Source organism: Bombus fervidus, chromosome 6 (genome assembly GCF_041682495.2).
Source record: "Bombus fervidus isolate BK054 chromosome 6, iyBomFerv1, whole genome shotgun sequence".
Lineage (NCBI taxonomy): Eukaryota > Metazoa > Arthropoda > Insecta > Hymenoptera > Apidae > Bombus > Bombus fervidus.
Window position 1 is genome coordinate 15156256 of NC_091522.1, and position 20450 is coordinate 15176705.

General features: G+C 41.4%; 1 protein-coding gene across 3 annotated transcripts; it reads right to left on the bottom strand.

Moving 5' to 3' along the window:
• Window positions 1-14494: 14494 nt before the first annotated feature.
• LOC139988034 (uncharacterized) lies at window positions 14495-20007 on the bottom strand. 3 transcript variants are annotated; one of them, XR_012453381.1, is made up of 6 exons: window positions 19860-20007; window positions 19446-19791; window positions 19176-19354; window positions 17964-18056; window positions 14874-16914; window positions 14495-14760 (listed from the first exon to the last, which is right to left on the bottom strand). XR_012453381.1 is itself a non-coding variant. In XM_074111771.1 (5 exons), the coding sequence occupies exons 2-4, from the start codon at window positions 19495-19497 to the stop codon at window positions 17964-17966; spliced, it is 324 nt and encodes a 107-aa protein (XP_073967872.1). In that variant the 5' UTR covers window positions 19498-19791; window positions 19860-20007; the 3' UTR covers window positions 14495-16914. The 3 variants fall into 3 exon arrangements, 2 of the variants coding, with proteins under 2 accessions (XP_073967872.1, XP_073967871.1); XM_074111771.1 differs by having other exon boundaries at window positions 14495-16914; XM_074111770.1 differs by lacking the exons at window positions 14495-14760; window positions 14874-16914 and adding an exon at window positions 17011-17863 and having other exon boundaries at window positions 19860-20006.
• Between the last annotated feature and the right edge of the window lie 443 nt (window positions 20008-20450).

Below are 20450 nucleotides of genomic sequence, written 5' to 3' on the forward strand. Positions count from 1 at the left end.
TAAATTATATTATTAGACGACCGAAAGTCCCCGAGGCAAAAGTACCTCGTGGACGAACAAAACGATCGAATCGAACGAAAATATTCGAAAGGATGCTTGAAACGGCCACCGTTTTGATCGTCCACGGGACGTAAGACGTAAGGTGAATTGTAAATAGCTCAGTGTATAAAATTTCAGTTCCAGATTCATTGTATAAACATTATAAATAAAAGAAAGGGGGGAGCGTGAATTCGCGTGAACCGTTCGTATCGATTCCCGGTCTTGTCGAGAAACGTTCTCGATACGAGTTCGACGCGCGAAATCTCTGTAAATAATCGATCACATAAGAAGTGCCAAATACGTGAGTCATACATACATACATACATACATATATACATACAAGTATACGTATTATACATACATACATGCATACATACATGCGCATAACACGTAAATACATGCACTTACGCTGCATACGAATCGAGAATCGCGCTCGTTTCCTGCAATAACAAACGAGCCGGGTGGATAACCCAGTCGATACCGAAAGTTCGGGAAGAGAGGGAGGAACGTGATAGAATAGCGGATATCCGGCTACGTTAGCCGGCTATTTGAATAATGAATGGCCTGCTGGTTCCCATGACCCTGTAGTCGAACACAGAAGGATTCGCGAATACGTCTCTCGCGATACTTACAGCCGTCTCCACTGATCCTGATTGTTTCTATTTCGTACGATTATATTCGAAAAGTTGCGTGCTAACGCTAGAATTACCAGAGCGGTCAAAATAGATCGACCTATGATTTTTCATATTAATAATTAATATTTTAAATGCTACGTTTCAGGAGATTTGTATATATAGCTTTTTGGCAAATTATACGGATAAAGTCTTGCTCTTTGCCGTGTAACACGCGTTTCTTCCTTCTCGTTCTTCAATTTCGTCCTTTGTTACGAGCGTCATATTTTAATCGTCGGTGGTTCTAGTGTTAAAATAACTTGGTCAAGCGCGTAAATTGTTTCTCTTGCAGTATAATTAGAGCGGAAGCGAAAGAAACGATAGATGCCGCGTCTACGTTGATCGGAATTGTTCGTGAACAGTTCGCGAACTGTTAATGTCGTGGACAGACCTTCCAGCGTCCTGTCTCCTGGATAAACAGTATTCGCTATTCGCTTACGAGCTCGCTCGCACGTTCTCTCGCGAAAATCGCTGTATTGTCGACAAACGTGATTTACAATCTGTTCGCGAACTGTTGACGAACGTCACTGTGGACGTAGCATAAGGTAAGAACACTACGTTCCTTCCTACTCTCTTTGGAAGTTGGAGAAGGTCGTAAACTAGTTTACCGCCAAACGTAATAATTATCGACGGACGAGCTAGACGTATCAGCGTGTTTCTTTATTTATTTGCCAACTGCGCACTCGGCTGTAGCGACTGAAAGGGCGAACGATTGTTAAAACTCGACGAGGAACGTACAGGCGTGGGAAAGAAAGCGAAAAAAAGAAAATTAGCCGTAAGGAGATTAACAATAACTAATTATGTCGTCGTAAGTCTCGTATCTGATAGGCAAATACTGCCGAATACCACAAAACCAATCTCGTTTACGCAAAAGCGATTACTTGTTGTTGATTATTACTGTTGAACCGAAACCAAAGAAACGATGCAAAGATATTAGTAGAACTTTAAAACCGACGATAAGGTTGATTTTGTGGTTGGCAACGTTTACTGTGTTCCTGTAAATAAATATACATAAACGAAGGTGTAACCTGCTTAGATTAACTAACGGCGTAAATAATTACAAAGAATAGTCGCGTCGAGAGGATAGAAACGAAACGCGAGATCGGCAAAATTGCCACGACGTTTTTCTTCTTACCTCCTCCCACTGTCTCTATATTTCTCCATCTTTCACCTTCCTTCTTGTTCGTGCGAACGCGGAAACAAATTCTAACGATTGCTTTCTCCAATTTCGTACGATCCTCCTTTTTTTTTATGAAACACACCGGGTGTCGACGCGAGAAAGTATTTTATTAATCGACTCGTCGCAAAGACGTTGAAGAAAAATAATATATTTAACGTCTGTCGGTGTCAAATCCATTGGAAACGAATTCCACGAACGAAAAGCTCGCGATAGCGGATCGCGGCAGTTATTAGAAAATTTTCAAGATTCGAGATATTCGTTCCGGGAAAGAAAAGTTATTCCTGAATATTCTCTCTAGCGAAGTTTCTTAAAAATGTTTTTTTACGCTTTATATAAGGAAAGAAGGAGATTTCGGAACGAATTAGACGAGTCTATCCGTACAAGATCGTTGCACGATTGAGAGAAAGTTCGTAGAAAAGCGTAAGAAAGAGAGAAACGAAAGAAAACCCAGCGACCGTAGATCTGCCAAAGAGAATCTCTAGAGAGGAGGATACACCTGAACGCCAACGATGAAAAGAAAAGGAGCAAAAAATAAAGAAAAGCACCGAAAATCGCTTTTAATGTGCACATAAACTCGCTGCGTAGTGTTACTCTAAATGTTGCTACATTTAATATGTAAGTATAGATTGTGTTTTGACCTGTGTAAAGAAAGAGAAAGAATCGGCGAATTTTTTTATTTCGTCACTTCAAGCGGGACGTTATGTCAATTAAAAGTGTATAAAAAAAAAAAAAGAATAAGAGAAAAGAGCCCAGCGAGATATTGTTACCGATGGCTGGTCCTTCCTTTCGGTTTTCCATGGGAATATGTTTTCTGTCCGTATTATTGTACATTTTTCATAATTCCCTTATTGTGATAAATTTATCTAGGACTGTACGAATAAAAGGATACAGAAACCAAACTAACACGTTGTTCTTTATTGCCGAACTACCTAGCTATACAGAACCAGGCAGAATCGAGAACGTTTCCGATCGAGTTAACAAAATTTCGAAATGTTTAATCAGAATTTGTACGACCACTTCGTTATCGTGATTTATGTATAGGAAAGTTGCGGTAGTATAAATACGGAGTTGTAAAATGATAGTGTATTCGAATTGAATCTAATTAACAAGCAGTTGTAATCAGGCCCAATGGCAACGCTGATCCGCCTACAAAACTGTGCAAAGTGCGTCCATGCTTGGGTTATATTTCATTTATATGAAATACATAAGCATAATATTCACGTGCGAACCTACGATACTTCGGATTAAGAGATGAAACGAAGTGAATTTACTAAGCTTCCGTTTCCAAAGCCTCGGTAATATATTATTTCTGTTACAGGGCTACAAAAGAGCTCGAAACTTTTACGGCAACGAGAATATTTCCAACTCGTATCGCATTAAATTAACCCGCATTTCGCGCATTGTCGTGTTACATCCTTCGTATAAAAGGAAATAAAAATTCTAGCAAACATCTGATTTGTTATTACGTAACGTAATTCTACGTAACTGCGACTCGCGCGTAATCGTGTAAATTCGAAAGAGAAATCGGATTAGTGCGTTTAAAAGCCACTGAAAATTTATTGGTTTCGTGTACATTATGATAGGTATATTCGGGGAAATAACGTACAAACTATACCTCATTGAATTGCAGAAATTTACTGTCGCGCCATTCACATTCGGTGCAATTACTGTCGATACACTATGCAAATTCGTCGACAATTTAGTGCTGACTAAAAATATAAAGTATTGAACACGCGTACGCTTTACGACACGCCGCAGTGTTTCCCGAAATTGAGTTCCAAATAACATGGTCGCGAAACAGAGAATTTCATCGCTGCACAACGATGTCTTTCGCCATGGCGCTCGCACAGCGCCTTTCAAAGTGAAAAAACAATTCCAACGGTGGAATTTTTCAACGAATTTTCCTCTCAAAATTAAGACACGCGTGTATTAACCGTAAATTCGATTACGAATGTTTATAGAACGAGGGATAAAACGACGAATCGGGAAGAGAAAGAAAGGAAATTGGATACGAAGTATTCTCGAGAGACGTAAAAGCATCGGCGACAGCCACGCGGATGAATCGACCTCGTCAAAGTATCATCGTCCTTGCCCTTAAGCTCCTTCCGCGCGAGGAAGCATATCAGATCATCCGATCGATGTAAAACATCGCGACTTCCGTCTTTCGGCTCTGTCCTGGCGGATTCGAGGATTTCTGCTTATATAGGCGGAAGGAACTTGGGTTCGTTAAAAGCTCTCACATAGCGTTATTTCCTATAAAGTTGATCGATCAAGTCGAATATTGCCTGGCCGAGAACCACTGCGTAAGCCGATGGGCAGAAGGTAGTAGTTTGTTTAAAACGAGGACGATATGCCGAAGCATCGCATCTGGCCGTTGGCTTTCAAAATCGAGCTACGTCGAACGAAGAGAAGCTGCCCCTCCTAACGTGGTTAACGGCCACTTTATTCGACAATCCAGTACGTCTAGGGATAAGAGCGACTTTATTTTACAACGCGTTATAAAAGGACCGAAGCAGCTTATTTCAGAACGTCGCTTGCAAGAAGGTTAATAGAAAGGGTGATTTTATTTCAAACGTTTCCTCTTGTGTTTCCCCTCTCCGTACCAACTCCAAGATAAATTTGTCCTTTATAAAATAACACCCTTCTTAAAAATAAAGAATTATTTTCAGCAGATCTTTCACTTTTATAAAACGTAGACGATAAATTGGACTTTCGTGAAAAATATCGACGAACGTTGTTGCTAAACTATATCCGATGATGATCTTCGCCTTATAATTATTACTACGCGTGAACATGTATTGTCAACAAGTTTACGAACTCTCGTAGAGAACAGGTGATTCGATATTTATTCCGGCATCGATATCGAGTACTGATACGTTGTCCACGGGTCTATCCCTTCGTAGACCTTCTACGCCATACTCGCTCTATATTTCCTCCAATTTCGTATTTTCGATGCGGGCACACCTTTGACTCGGGTACTCGAAGAAGACAAGAGATGGACGACTTAAAGAAACCGCCGCGCCGGTTTCAAAGTGGCACGCGATATCCCCGAAGGACCCTTCTATCGAGGATTTGAATAATTCCCTCTCTACCTCTGTCTTTTCTCGTCCCGACTGCTAGCCGCGCTCCAGTTTCTTGCGCGTATTCTCTCAAAGATTTCCCTGCACGAGCATTGCCAATTGATTTCATTTAAATCCAATTATTACGGACGACCCAAAAATGTTATAATGGCGCCAGAAAGACTACGCTTTTGACTTTAAAACCCGCAGACAGGTTTCTACGTGCAGCCAGCTTAGGTTTACCAAGAAAGGAAAATGATAAGGAGGAATATGAAGAAGGAAAGGGAATGAAGTGTTAGAATTTGATCTTAAAGTTAAGATAAATAATCTGTGGAAGACACAATGTTTATGTTAAAACAATATTAGGCGATATTTATTAAACAGAACTACAGAACCAAATGTATTTAAAATATAAGTGAGTGATATGGTATAATTAACAAAGTATGCGGATAAAGAATTTATGGATTGTTGACAGTTTGCCAGTTACTCTCAGACTAACTGTAGGTAGTGTAATTAAATTAAATATTTTGAACCCCACTCTCTATACAGTAATGAGTATGACCTGTGTAAGTGTCCTGGTCAAGTGCCTGTGTAGGTGTCTGTATAAGAGTATTTGTATTTATGTGTGTAATATCGTTGTATTCCAACACGAAGAAAAAGAAAATAGGACTTCTTTAGAGAGACGCTAAGATAAATTTGTCGTGCCTCTGATCTGATCGTCTTTCGTATAATTCTATAACAAATAGTAGAAAGATTCGTCGTCGTGTTCGTACGATACTCGTGCAAACAATGCTACCGTAATACAGATTAAAGTTATTCTACATCTCTACATATCTGATCTATGACTGAGTTTTAGAGACCACGATCTCCGCTGGGTAAAGGTACGGTCAGCGTAATGGCGCTTATATAAGCCGGGATGAAATATTGGGTTTTACCAGAGTTGAATGGTTTGAAATTAAATGAAACATAAGGCCGCGATTCTACACGCGATACGACATTTCTCAGCTGTTTCGAGTACACCCTGAACAAAAAAAAAAAAAAAAAAAAAAGAAAAGGAAGGAAGAAAGTATCGTCGCAAACTAGACCGACCTACTGTCTGTCCATTGATCGACACGATTTCCTCTCCGATTACGCGAGAATTTTCATTAAATTCTTGCGCTCCGTAACAGCCATACTTCAACGAGTGCTTCGCGAAGTGGAGCGTAAATGAAATCCAGCAGAGTCACCACTGAATGTAGTTGAAGAGGGGAAAAGGAAGCAGAGACGGCAGAAGGGAAGGAGGATCTCCTTAATTAAGATTGTCACCTTCGTCCACACGGAAGCTTGTATTGAACTGGCCGTGTTACCTTCTCTACTGCCAGGAAAAAGCGACTGAATAATGACTATGCATAAGGACGCGCAAAGGATTTCATATAAATGATAATGTTCCCGGTAGCTCCTTCCGTCTCCGGCTACTAGTAGGATGGGCTCAAAGGAATTACAAATTTCGACCGAGGGCCAAAATTGGTCGCATGAAAAATACATTTAAAAATATACCGGGGCCAAGTCCTCGCCCCTCTCCGTCTCAATATCTCTGATATTGTCGGTAAGCTCGACTTCCCTTTGACCTTCTTTCCTCCAATTCACGGGATAGAAATAGAACGAACACTCTGCAGCACTCTACGTTGCACCTTGTTAAAGATCAAGTTTGTATCAATCATCTTCTCGTACTAAATACCGATAATCTCTATTTCGATCAGCTCATGATGCAAATAGACGTCTCAGTTCCAGACATCTGACAGCGTAGGAGAAAAATCTTTGCGTATAATAAGACGATGGTAGTATAGAATATTTCGAATTTTCAGAATTCTCGCGTTAAACCCAATTACTAGGAGAATATGTAAAGGACTCGCCAGGAATCTCGTGCTTATTCCCATCTTCCCCCCCCCCATCCGACACATCGATTCTCTAGCACCCTGTCCATTTCTCAGTCCCTTCACGTGTTTAACCAAAGTTGGTAATTTAGCTAAATTTTGGTGGACGTGGCATGGCTGCGCGACGACATCGACTGCATCCAGCCACTTGACGATAGAGTAACTTGATTCGGTGCATATTCAGAGGAAACGAACGGACGGTTCCCGTGAGGCGATCATACTATAGAGCAGATTTAACGAGAATGAATAGCAGTCTCGTCGAGGTTCCTCGGTTACAGATCGAAAATGTACGTAAGCCATACGTTGCTCGCATCGTATCGAGTACATCCGTAGAAACCGAATCAGCCCCTTGTCTGTTCGTCTGTACTTCGTGGCACGAAACAATTACAAGGTTCCCCCGTAATTGAAACGAACGGTATTTCCTTCGTTTCGTGCGCTAACTTTTCGTACCGATCCACCGGAGCATTTCTAACGAGGCTTTTAAACTTCCGAAGAATTCCAACCGATAGAAACACATCGCGTTCTTCTTTCTTTTTCCGAAAGAAACCTGCTTTTTCGTTATTCCCATCCTATGCCTCGAGCTTTCAATTTCTACGTTCTCTTTTTTTCTGTTATTCTTTTCCGTCCTTTTTCTTCTTTTCGTTTTTCCATCGACTCTCGAACGACGACGGGTTCGAACGGATTTTTCCCCGCAACCAACACGATCTCGTCTCGAATCGAGGACGCCGAAAGAATCGACATAAATTACGCATTAACGGGCGCCAGGCTTTTTCCGCGACGAAACGATACACTCGACTTTAACGACCGTCGGTTTCCTTCGTCGCTCGAGGGAAATGCGGCACGGCCCCCGCGGAATGCGACAACAAATCACATTCACGAGTACACTCGTTCCTCGCGCACAGGAGCGTACGAAGGGTCTGCGTTTGATGTGTCAGAAGCACGTAAATGTGTGCAGGTTTTTCAGTATACGCGCGACACGGCCGCGAGAAACTGAGGGAACCGAGTTCTGCTCGCGGATAGGGGCTGTGCCACGCGCGCGAACGAGATGCCGGGGAAAAATATTTTTTCTTCGCGCACCACGGTCTGTCGATAACAGCCATATTCGAGAGAGGAGGGTTTCAAGAAGCGAGCCATACCTCGCGACACCGTCGGGATCTCTGAAGCCGAGCTAAATCGAGCCGTGACAGCTTGAGTGCACGGTTTTCACTCTGTTCCGTGTATTTACATACTTCTCCGGGAACGTCGAGCATAATGACGACAAACCGTGACGAGTATAATGGAAAAGCTTAAGAGAAGCGTCGCTTTTTGCTTCGTCAATTACTTTGCCATCCTTCATCGACACGAGCGAAGAGCCGTAAAAACGAAAACCTTCGATTCGCGTTGCGAGTCGCGTTTATTTCTTATCGGCGAACCTTGCGTCAGAAACGTGCGAACATACCGCTACGAGACTGGTATAGTACGGCACAACATGGCAAAATTTCTTGCACTTCCTCCTACAGGAACAGAGATAAACCGCATTTAAAGTTCTGCCTAAGCCAAAGCGACTGCAAACTTAGTTGTAACTGCGCCTGCTTAGTTTTAGCGGAACACGTGTGTGCAGGATCGCGCGGAATACATCTTTGGCGTATCGTTTCGATCAACTTGCTTTAATCTGCTTTGTACTGGAAACCGAGCGTGCGCAGTTTCTACAAGTTATCCGTATTCGGGATCGAAGCTCGTTTGAAATTCATGATGGAAAAGGACGATATATCGCTCCGTCGTGGAAATATTTATCGCCCATACGTCAATACGTATAAATGGAAAAGTAATTTCGCCAATTTACGAAAGATTAATCTTTCAGTCCTATGGGTACTCGATGTAGATAGGTCACGTCGCTGAGACCGACTCCCTATGAGAATGCGGCTTGCAAATTTAATCGTAAAGCCGAACCTCGTCATCGATTTTTCATTATCGACTTTGCCTGATATTTAGGGATCACCACAGGCAGAATACATCGGCAAAGAGTTTCGACACTCGTGAGACTCGAGACTCGAGAATTCGATCGAGTCAGGAAAAATAGTAAAAATAAAGTAAGATTCGTTGCGAGCTTTTATGTCGAGATTTTTTTTCGCGTGTCACCGGCACGATCTAGTGTCGCGTCTAATGGAAACATCGCGCACGGGAAAAAACGACGGCCGAACTCGGTTCTCCCTCGGTATCGTTCGCGTAATCACCTTCGCGGCAGTAGATACGCTCTCGACGGATACGACGATAAATCAACACCGAGGAAAACATGGATGCAAAGAGGTCATCCGTATCTGATGCACCTATCGCCATACGCCGAATGTATCTCTCGCTTGGGACCGGAAGGCCTTTGAATTTTTAAATTTTCTACTCTCTTTTTTTTTTCAGTTCTCTAGTCGTTCGTTTTTATATATGGTACATAGATGTGCGTGTCCACGCTTCGTATTCCGACGGTGGCAGCTTGCTGGCAATTCGCACGTTTACGCGTTAATTCGACGATCAAAGCGAAAAGTTAGTCGCAAAATTCGTAAACAGAATGTTTCTTCGATCGACCTGTACGCCACCTCTATAACAATATCGCAATTCATCGAACGGATTAATTATTTCGTTACACGGGATAAGCACGAGCAAACCAATTTCGTTGATACCGGATTTATCGGTTTGTTAGTTGAATTTACCGGTAGATTATTAGTTTAATTCGAGTGCCGCTGAATTATCCACACCACCAGCCCGAAATCAAATCGAAAGTTCGGTTAAAAACATTCCCCAACTGACCAGTCGCGCAAATATGCCAACGAGTTTAGCCGAAGACCGAGCAAACGGTGGATATTCCCGGTTAAAGTATCGGTACACATGATCGGTGTTCGAGTAGAATTAACAGAGAAACAACTCCACGACTCGACTATCCGAAAATTCGAATCTACGAAAATATTGCACGCGTCGATCGTAAGTTTTCGGTGTTTTTCCACCGTTCGCTTCCCCTGTAAACAACGAAACCGGCGTACAATTACAATGCGGTAAAACAACGAAGAAACACCCTCTCGCCTCGAAAACAAAAAAAAAGAACGATTTCAAATTACAAACACTACGATAATTTGAACGGAAAAATAATGAAACAAGAAGCACGCTTGCGAATTACCGTGTTCCATTAATTATCTGATAGCTTTTACGTGAAATTTCATACGGTCTGACCAACTAGAAGCAGTGGAATTCGTGCAAAAAAAGGAAATAGACCGAACGAAAGTGTAATTTATAAAACTGTCGAATCGAACCGATAGAGACGAAACACAAAATTTCTCTGCGACTATCGAAGATCCTGAGTACGATGAATGACAATGAACGGACAGGTAGACAGGTGAAATCAACAGATTGATATTCTCCTCGGCGTCGATACCAATCGCGAGTTTGCATACGTAACCGGTACTTTCGCAGAGGCTATTATTCTCGCTGCATTTCCGTCGGAAGATGCATTCGATGTATCAGATAAGGGAGAAAGGGGAAGAGATCGAGGACACGGGAGGAGACGAGTCGCGCGAGAAGCAGGAAGTTCCATTTTTGTTTCGTCCCGGTCGACGCATCGACCGCCTTCCAACAGCGTACAATGTCGATAGCAGAGTTTCCATAGCCGGAATTATTTCCGGTTAATATTCTACCAGGCCGGCAGCAGCTAGATATAATTAAAAACCCCGCCATCCTGCGGGGAGCGCCTTCCACCGCGAAATTGCATGTAAAATTGGACCGAACACGCACACGTGGTCCCCGCGCCAGTGTCCGTGTCCGCGCGTGTATCGCGATACCGCAAAACCTCAGCGCGAGCTGGCCGTAGGTAATTTTCCAGAGGGGCGACTGTTCTCTGCGTCCCTTTCTCTCTCTCTCTCTCTCTCTCTCCCTCCGAATCCCTCACCCCTTTATCCCTCGCCTCTGTTCCCTATCGTTGGTGAAATCAAAGCTCGGAAAAGAAAATCCCGAAATCCCGTGACCCGTGCGTGTCAACTGCATGGCTCTAGTTTTACCGCCGCTAAACACACCGGCCGGACCGCATTTTGTGTCGGCGTACGAATGCGTTTGACTCGCGACACCAACACCTCTGTAACGTGACACACTATTTCCCGGCACCGACACGTCGAACCTGTACGAATTTCCATCGATCGATTTTCAACGTGTTTTATACGTATATAGAGCCAAGTGAGAGAAGATGTGTGCTGTGAATTTTTGAGTTGGTGCGTTTACGATGGTCGCTTGATCTAATTGTCTTACAGTGTCAAGACGCAAGTCCATCTGGTATGGATATTGGTTACGATTCGACAAAAGCCAATTTGTATTTATAACAGAGTTTCTCCATTACTCTGACTGTAATTCCAATTCTTTAGACCGAAGCTTATCAGTTAAAAATTCATGATAAGAATTCTTTATCAAGAGTCGGTTAAATATACATCTATAAAGTTAAGAATATCGTTCAAGGAGGAATGATCGAGCTTAATTTAGGCAGTTCGGATGAGAATCGTACAGAATCGGACAGAGAGTGGTACTGGTCGATATGACAACGAGGAAGAAACGATAAATACACTGTTCGAGGGTCACGTGAAAATCTCGAATCTAGAACGAGAGTGTCAGATGCAATGGTTTGGATTCCCTGCTGCTAAACACGTTGCTACGACCGCAGCTCGCGGTACTTTCGTGGAACTAATATATGTGTCTGAGTTGCGGTCGGTTTGCCTCGTAAAGTGTCGGTATTTGTAAATGGCAGCGGAGCAAGTACTGCGTTCGTATTACTCATACCGCGAATACTTGATTTCTTCTTCGTCACGTCGCTGAGCTACACGTGAAAAGTGACTCCCTTCCGCTCGTGGTGAAGGAGTACGTTCCACCGCCTATAGTGGCGCGTGACTACTCGGTATGTTAACTTCCGGTCGTTGGAAAATTCGGCGTGAAATTTAATTTTCACCCGGCCGACAAACCGATGTCCAATTCCGGTCGATTTAATTGCAAAACACATTGGAATCGCGAATGAATTTCAGTTTCCATGAATCCTCGACGTGGTTTAATTAGAATATAATTAGGCTTCGTTCGATGCTCGCGCTGTTTTCTTTGCGTTCGTGCGCGCGGAAATCTTTCGCATAAAGTTCCCATTTGTGGTTCGTTTACGAACACGGACGAAAATGTAAAACCACGGGAAAAATTTATTCGCCTGTAATAACTAGATTAAAAAAAAAGAAGAGGGGAAAAAAAGGTAACATCGAAATGGATGGTAACAACGAAGGGAAAATGTTGCGAGATCCATGGTACATTAAATCTACGACGATACGTGATTGGAGTGGAACGCGTGTTTCTTGTTTCGTTCTTGGATAATCCCTCGACTTTCGAACCGATCGAATAAACATTGATAAAAAATTTGTTACTTCCGTGAGCAGTAGCGGCGAGAAACCCGTTAAAAGGTATCTCGATAAGATATTCATAACGAAACCTCCTATAGATCCTCTTCGGGTTAGCTCCGGGTCTCAATCCACTTTCTACACCGTAGCGTGCATTTATATTTAATGTAGCGTTCTTTAAAGAAGGGATTAAGGGAGATGACTTGCTGCTACCCGCCATTTGTAAACCCGCCACGCGCGTCCCGATCTTTCAAATTTTCACAGAATAACGATAGTATCTCGTTGTGTTCATCTTTAGCGTGTACCACTCGTCGTGATTTAAGCGCGAAATTACTACCGAGCAAACACGTCGATGCGAAACTTTTAATTTATCCGCGCTTGAAAATACAAACAGCACGCGTGTATCTGCCTAGGAAATATACATTGTTGTGTAAACTTTGCGCGCAACCATTCTTGTTTCAATGATTTGAATAAAACGTAGGTACGTTTTATCGAATTTCAGCGCTCATATTTTAATACTCTTTTAACTTCATACTCTCTCCTTCACCCCAAAGATATATATTTGCGATTAAATTGATCGAATTAAGGGTATACAATGAAAGAGATTATCGAGAAAAAGCTAACTCGTTCCCACTGGCGAGCGCGATCGAACAAGCGTTTAGATACATCTCCTTCTATCGACATCGTTTTATCGGAAAGAAAATCGTTGTTTCGTTGTTGTATCGTTTCACCTATCGCTAAATGTCCTCTGACGATAACGAACAACGTAACTTGACCCAACACGCTGATCGAAATGACCGGCCACGATACTTGCCCGGCAATTATCGAGCATTATCGATTCAAATTCGAGACTAATCGGCTCTAACTCCCGGTAGAACAGCATTAAGCACTGCACCGACCCGACGCGACGTCGGTAATATTTTATGAAATTGATAATCATCCGTCTAGTATTTCCGGCGATTGCCGTCGCGTTTCCCGCTCGAAACCCTGAACACTTCGGGTGGGGAAGCGAACGTTTCTGATTAATCAAATAGGAACATTGAAATTCCGACTCTGATATCCGAATGTATGACTTTCGCGCAGCTACGTGACATATGCGCCTGCACTGACACGCTTACACGCGTGCGCGCGATGCAGACGTATGCTAACTAAGTAATACACACCAATATACACGGAACCGTAATATAAACCAGGCTTAATGCTTCGCGGTTGGCACGAAGTTTCACGAGGTTAAGTTATTCACATTCTGTAAACCCTCGGGATATAACCAAAGAGAGGTGGAAGTGAGAGGATGGCGCGGCAGAGGTTGCTGAGAATTACCAGAACAAGAAGAACTTACTGTTTTCCGCATCGACGAACCTATAGCAGAAACCATGCCAAAGAGTAATTACATCAGCACACGCGTACCCCCGGAACTCGAGGTCAATTCTATTTCTTGCTGGTCATCTTCGTGATCTCTTTCTCAGAGAAAGCTCAATGTTTAGATAAAATGAGGAACACGTATACAGGATGAGTCTCCTAACGCGACGACTTAAAATAATTCGTAAGTTATTCGTTGTACGAAAAAATATTACAAGCGGATGTTGCATGATATCTAGGAGGACACGTGCTTATCTAATCTGGTTTTAATTAGCTTACTTTTTTAGCGAGATATGGATCACCTTCAGTTTTTTGACGACATGTCTGACATTGTTTCTCAAATTGGGATAAATCGTCAAATTTTGGGGAAAAAGGTATTACACAAGGTGGAACTTGAAATGAATAATTACTGAGGTATTTTCAAATTAATAATCTTCTATTAGGAAGTACGCTCGGTCAACGTGATTCTTAACACGGCTTTGTATGCCGTAGGTCGTGTTTGTAAACCTTAGTCTTTGTTATCTTGGCTCGATTATTTCCTTCGGGGAACACTAAAAAATGAAGTTTATCGCGAGCCATCAACGACGGTGGAAAACATGCGAGAACGTATTATTAGTGCATGCGCTGCCATAACCACAGGAACGCTCGAAAATATTCTTCGCTCACTGATAATTCGATTATGCAAATGCATCGACTGTAATGAACAGCACTTCGAACAGCGCTTGAAATAAAACCTGTTTTAAAATATTCATTTTCAGTCCCACCTCGTGTAACACTTTTTATTAAAAAATACAAATTTGACGATTTTGAGGAAAAATGTTAGACGTTCTACTTAAAAAACTGAAAGTGACCCTAATATCTTGCTATAAAAGTAAGGTAATAAAAAACAGATTAGACACCGTGCAACTTTTATTTGAAACATTTTTTCGTACAACGAATAACTTACGAGTTATTTTAAGTCGTCGTGTCATGACACTCACCCTGTATATATATATATATAGTTGATCTTCTTTCTTTTTTTTATTTAATATTCGATGACGAAATAATTTTGGATTCTCGTGACTGGACCCAATAAATCAGAAAGAATTCGATTTTACCCAGGAAAGATCGTAATTTGTCGGTGAGTTCAATCTTCTATCGGACGGTACGTCACACACTGCGAGTCTGGGGAAGGCACCCGCGCATCAATTATTCGCGGCGGAACACGCGATTACGGGATACGTGAGTTCGAAAGAGAGAATGTAAGTATAAATACGATGACCCACCCCGAGTCTTACCCCTATAAAAGTTGCATTCCCGAACGGGAGAACCTCTCATGAATGTTCCATCTCAACAAGATGCCGTCCGGTGAAATCCACCAAGTGGCGCAAGCCAGAAATTCTTTTCTCCGCTAAGCCGGGGCAAGGGCTCGATACAATGGTTTCGACGAAGGAAAAACCTGCGTCGCTATCTGTCTCCATTATGTTTGCCAAGTAGTATGAATTTAAAATAGCGTTCCGTAATCGTCGATTAAATCCTCGTCTTCTTTTACATTTTTAATTTTATGTTTTTCTCGCTCGATATTCAATCGCAGAAAGTATCCAGCTGATGTCGGCGGAGTTTCTATAGAAGAGAAGAGAGAAACGATCAGAAGCAATTCCATTCGACGAATAAATAAATCGTAGTTTCGATTCGAGGAATAAATTCAATTTTAATTTTCAATTCGTCCTTAGCCATTTTTACGTTGTTCGTTTTATTTTCCTTCTCTTCTCTCGCTTTTTTCGCCTGATATTCCATTACAAACGGTATCGTTCGTGGCAGAGAAGTTTATATAGAAGAAAGGAGGGGGGCAGCGATCAAACGCGAACAACGGATCAACCTAATGCAATGACATTTTAACTATGCCAACAGTCAGCGAGTCTGCAACGACCATCAAATATGTCACAAACTTGGAATTCCCTTTGATGACCCGTATACGTAATAGGCCCCCGTCCTGTTAACCGATTGCTTCATCGGATACGTCAGGGGACAGTCTACATCGCCGTGTACATCGTATACACGTATTAGAAATCCAAACCGGTGTACTTTCGACCCTAGTTACGTCGGCGTGTTCGTCCGTGCTCTTCCAGGAGCTCATGAACTGCGCATAAACTGACCGCTAACTACTCCGCGAGTAGTTTGAATTGCTCGCCTACAATGCTTGGATGTGTCCACTTAAGTAGTAAACGCTCGACCGTGAAGCAACGTCGCGGAAATTGATATCAGCGTGTACTAACTGCTGTGTTAATTGAACGGAACGAGCTTCCGCGAAGCGACAACGATAAAGGAAAACGCGAGGAGAGCTTCTGCCAGAGGAAGGACGCGTTTCCTTCTCATAGAAAAGGATCGAAAGACGCGAAGAAACGCGTGGACGTACTGGTGGAGGCGAAGAATAATCGATTTCGTTTTCTTAACGGTTCGAGAGAATCGGCCAATTATCGGACCGCAAATTGATCGTTCCACGTTAAAGTAAGCGGAATTCGGGACGATGCAATGCCCGCAGAAGTGCAGCGCGGATAACCGTGAGCCGGTCGATTAATTAGTATCGTATCGCGACGCGAGTGGCACGCTTAATTTCGCGCACGACCCACGCTGGGACGTACTGGCGAGAATCGGCCGGTCTCTGTGCGAATCAATTTCCGATTATCCGTTTAGCAGACTCCGATAAACCCCAGTGAGGTTTCAAGGAATGTGAAACGTTGCTAATGAAATGCTTCCGATACGTCCAATACTTCTCAGGCTCTGGATCGAGTAACATTAAACGAGGAAGATAAACTCGGCCGCTGATAAGTAGGATGAATCGTAAGACGAATAAAAATGGAAATGGGATCGATGGAACGTACCGTATCATGTACTGCGAATAGGTTCTAATTTCATTAGAAAATCTCGTGCACGCGTATGTGCTTCGGCGAGAATAACGATGCTTTTACACGTAAGTAGACTCGAATCTAGAACAAACGGGTTTAAAAGATGTAAGCCATATCTTCGAGCGGGTCTGTATCTTTTATGAGCACTTTAACCGGAAGCTTCTTATTTTCCGCAAGGACGTATCACGGTGATACTCTTGTTATAACTTTCTCTTTATAGTATTGGATACAAACAAAATCAGAATATACTGCACGTGTAGGAGCTTATATCTTCCGAACACCAAATTTCCCGAAATTAAGTTTTTATGTTTCAGGTTTAAAATACCTTGTCGAACGATACCCACGAAATATCGTCCCGATCGACCACCGGAATCATTTGGGAGAATATCCTAGTTTCCTTATATGTAAGTACCTCGTATGAATGTTAGGTATCCTGCAAGTGATATCCATATTAGCGCACATTATACCGATAATAAATATAATAAAACTGCAACCAAAAAAGATTTCAAATTGTATGATCAAACATGACTACTTTCTTCGAAGAATCACTATGTGACTCCTTATAAACGTATTCAAAAATATTAATGGTACTTGATAATGCGAACATTGCGAACCGCGAACCTAGTGGATGACACAACATTTCCTCTGCCGTACATACTGTACAATTATTCGTGAAACGTGCTTTGAATCCAGTTGACAGATTCAAAGAAATGGTACAAAAAGGCATTAAAATTGTATGTATTTTCATCGCTTCGATTCAGCCACATTTGCGTTTCAATGTAAAAACGGAAACGATTCTGCTTACGTAACTAAAAATGAATACAAAAGTGTTCTACGAGGTAGAATTCAAGGTAATCTATGCGTAAACAATTTGTGAACGATAAAAATGCAGTTGTTTTAACGGATAGAGTCGTTACAAAATTAAATATTGCATTAAACTACGAATTGCTTAACTATGACGTACTACAATGAAACCTTTTGCACGTAGCATTGTACTCCGAAAGAAATATCAACTTTTGTAAGCGAGAAAACTCTTAAGAATCAGTCGAAACGGCTATCTATTGTAAAATGAAGTCAGAACCGGTATCAGAAATCGTTAAACATCGTTAGAATGGTGAAAATACTTGTAGAAAATTATAGAAATCGCTGAATATCGTTAAATGGTTTTAGAAATTAATAAAAATCTAAAAATATCTCTTCCAGTCGCAAGATTTATTAATTCAGACTAGACATCTTCGTGCTCGATTCTACAGATGATTTTTTCGACATCCTCTTCAGTCAGTCAGGAAATTTTCGAATCTTCAATGGATCTCAACGAAATCATTTCTCGAATTTGCGAATCGCGCATCACGATTTTTGATAAATATTAAAATATATTCAATCTGAAATATTTCTGTTGAAACATGCTCTACAAACTTGTTAGTCTAATAACTAGTCTATATGAATATATATGTAAATACCGACTATAAATTGTGCAAATACTTATGGACAGTTTTCCGGTAATACACATTCGTTAGTGGCTTCGTTTCGTAAAGTACCTCCGACACACTGACAACTGGGGCCGGAAATGCATACCTGAAGAACATTCATCGATATCGTTAGAACACGAATACGCAGCTACTTTATGGTAGATTTTGAACTTTGGTTTTCAATAATCTATCTGTATCTGAATATATGTCGACAAAATACAGTCACATTGATATTCGGGCACGGACATTTCTGCATTTATCCTTTTGTATAAGAGAGGATGATATAAATATCGTTGTTGCTTACTCTATGACAATGTGAACGATTTCTTGTAGTTTGAAAATATATAAACAATTTTTCACCTAACAATAACGCTTTTTATTATTATTTAACAAATCACGTTACCATCGTGAAAGCTTGAAATTTAGACTGCTGTATGATTCACCAAAAAAAACAATTTAGCATTGAAATTTTTTAGCATCGATACTTTTGCTACCCATTTTTAAGACATCACGAGCATGCAGATTTAAAAGATCGTGAGTACAATTGTTGGACACCCTATGGATACGATAAAACGATGCAAAAATTGTTTACATATTCTCAAGCTACGGTAAATGCTTCGTATCTTCGTAGAATAAACAACGCGATATTTAAATCATCCCATCTTATGCAAAGTAACGAATGCAGAGATAACGATGTGTCTAAATATCAACGCGACTATATAATGCAATTTTCAATAACACGATCGTAAAGCTGTGCGTAAAATATCGGACACACGATATGGTCTGTAAAATGGCCATATATTTTTACTCACGAAGCATTCGACTATTCTTAATGCAACGGTATAACATATCGCGCAGTTGCGCCAAAACTGACGCAACTCGGAAAACACATTTTTCGAGTTATCACCGTGAGAATGTTACAAAAACACTCGTTGACCGATTATACAGATATTATTCCTTTATCTTTATAATTTGACCGATACAGCAGAGTAGTCGCTGTTACTAATTCAAATCGGATTGACCTATATTGTAAGAAAGTGTCTTATTACCAATTTTGTTGTGAATCTCGATAGAAACATGATAGATATATTATGATATTATCTATCATAAACAATCTGTCGATTATCCGATCGATAATCACCCAGTTTCTTTCCCACCCGTCCCGAGCATCGGGTCCTCCACTTTCTCGGGTTTCGTACCCCTCTAATAATTTCATTATACTCACGGGACCAGGACCACCTGGAAAAAATTCAGTACGTAGACTACGGAAACTGCGGGAACTGCGGGGACAGGGGTTTGTGATATTCGGGTGTCTATCGTCGCAACTTGGTTCGCACGACAGTCCACAACGAATCCATTCTTCGTTCGTCGAGCAAACTGATGATGTGGTTGCAGTCGAGCCTACTAGTGTTGCAGAGACATTTATGAAAAGCAAGAAAAGAAAAGAAAAGCAAAATAACGCGGATAAGGTTTGAAGACAATGCAGAATACTTACGATCAACGAGAACCACGACGACGAGTAAGAAAGCCACGAGGTATGGCGGCATGATGACTTTCGTTGAGAATATTCGTTCGGTTAGCACCTTTTCAGCGCGCTTTTGCTTTTAACGTGAGGGCACCGATGTTCGCGATTTTTATATGGCAAATTTCTGCCTAAAAACACGCATTTGTTTGGACAGTGTGTGCTCCGCGAAGATAACACGTAGCAATAAATAACAGGCGTTTAACGAAGGAACGTTGATCAGTGCATTTTCGTTAAGGTGGAATTAACCGATGGAATTGTCTGAATTTTATTATATTTAACCTTAGCGTGCGGATATTTTTAACCTTGCGCGTTATATCTACAAATAAAAGTCGCCATTGCAACATGAGATAAAACATACAATGGGTAAGTTGCGTCGAATATTACCTGTCCTGTCAGCTGTGTTAGATAAGTTGGGATAATCTAAAGGCTAGTTCTAAGTTAAAAGATATAGTATAAATATATGAAATTGGCATTCTTTGGCAAACGTCCTTTCTAACAATGACAATGCAATTCGCGCAGACCAACGGTACTTTTTAGAGTTTTCCTTAAACCTTGTCCGCTCTATCTACAGATAAAAGTTGCTATTATAAGAGTAATAAGACAAACACACGATAAATAAATGACATCGTTTTCCAGGTAGTTTAGATAGGCCGGGGTGACTTAAAAACCAGTTTCAACTTGAAAAACACAGTATTTATATCTAAAACTAAAATTCTCCGCCAACGTTCTTTCTAACGATGCAAATGCTGACGAACAATGCTTTTTCGAGTCTTTCTTGAACTATCGACACACGCCTTTCGAAAATAGAACTTGTCACCGTTGAGATTCACTACAGTCGGCTAGAGAAAACTTTAATACATAACGTATAGAATATTCTTCTCTGCTGTCACCAAGTTTATTCATTTTCCTGGCGATTATCGATATCTGACATTGTTTTAAGCTTTATGAAATATCCTGCTTTAGAGCAACACTACC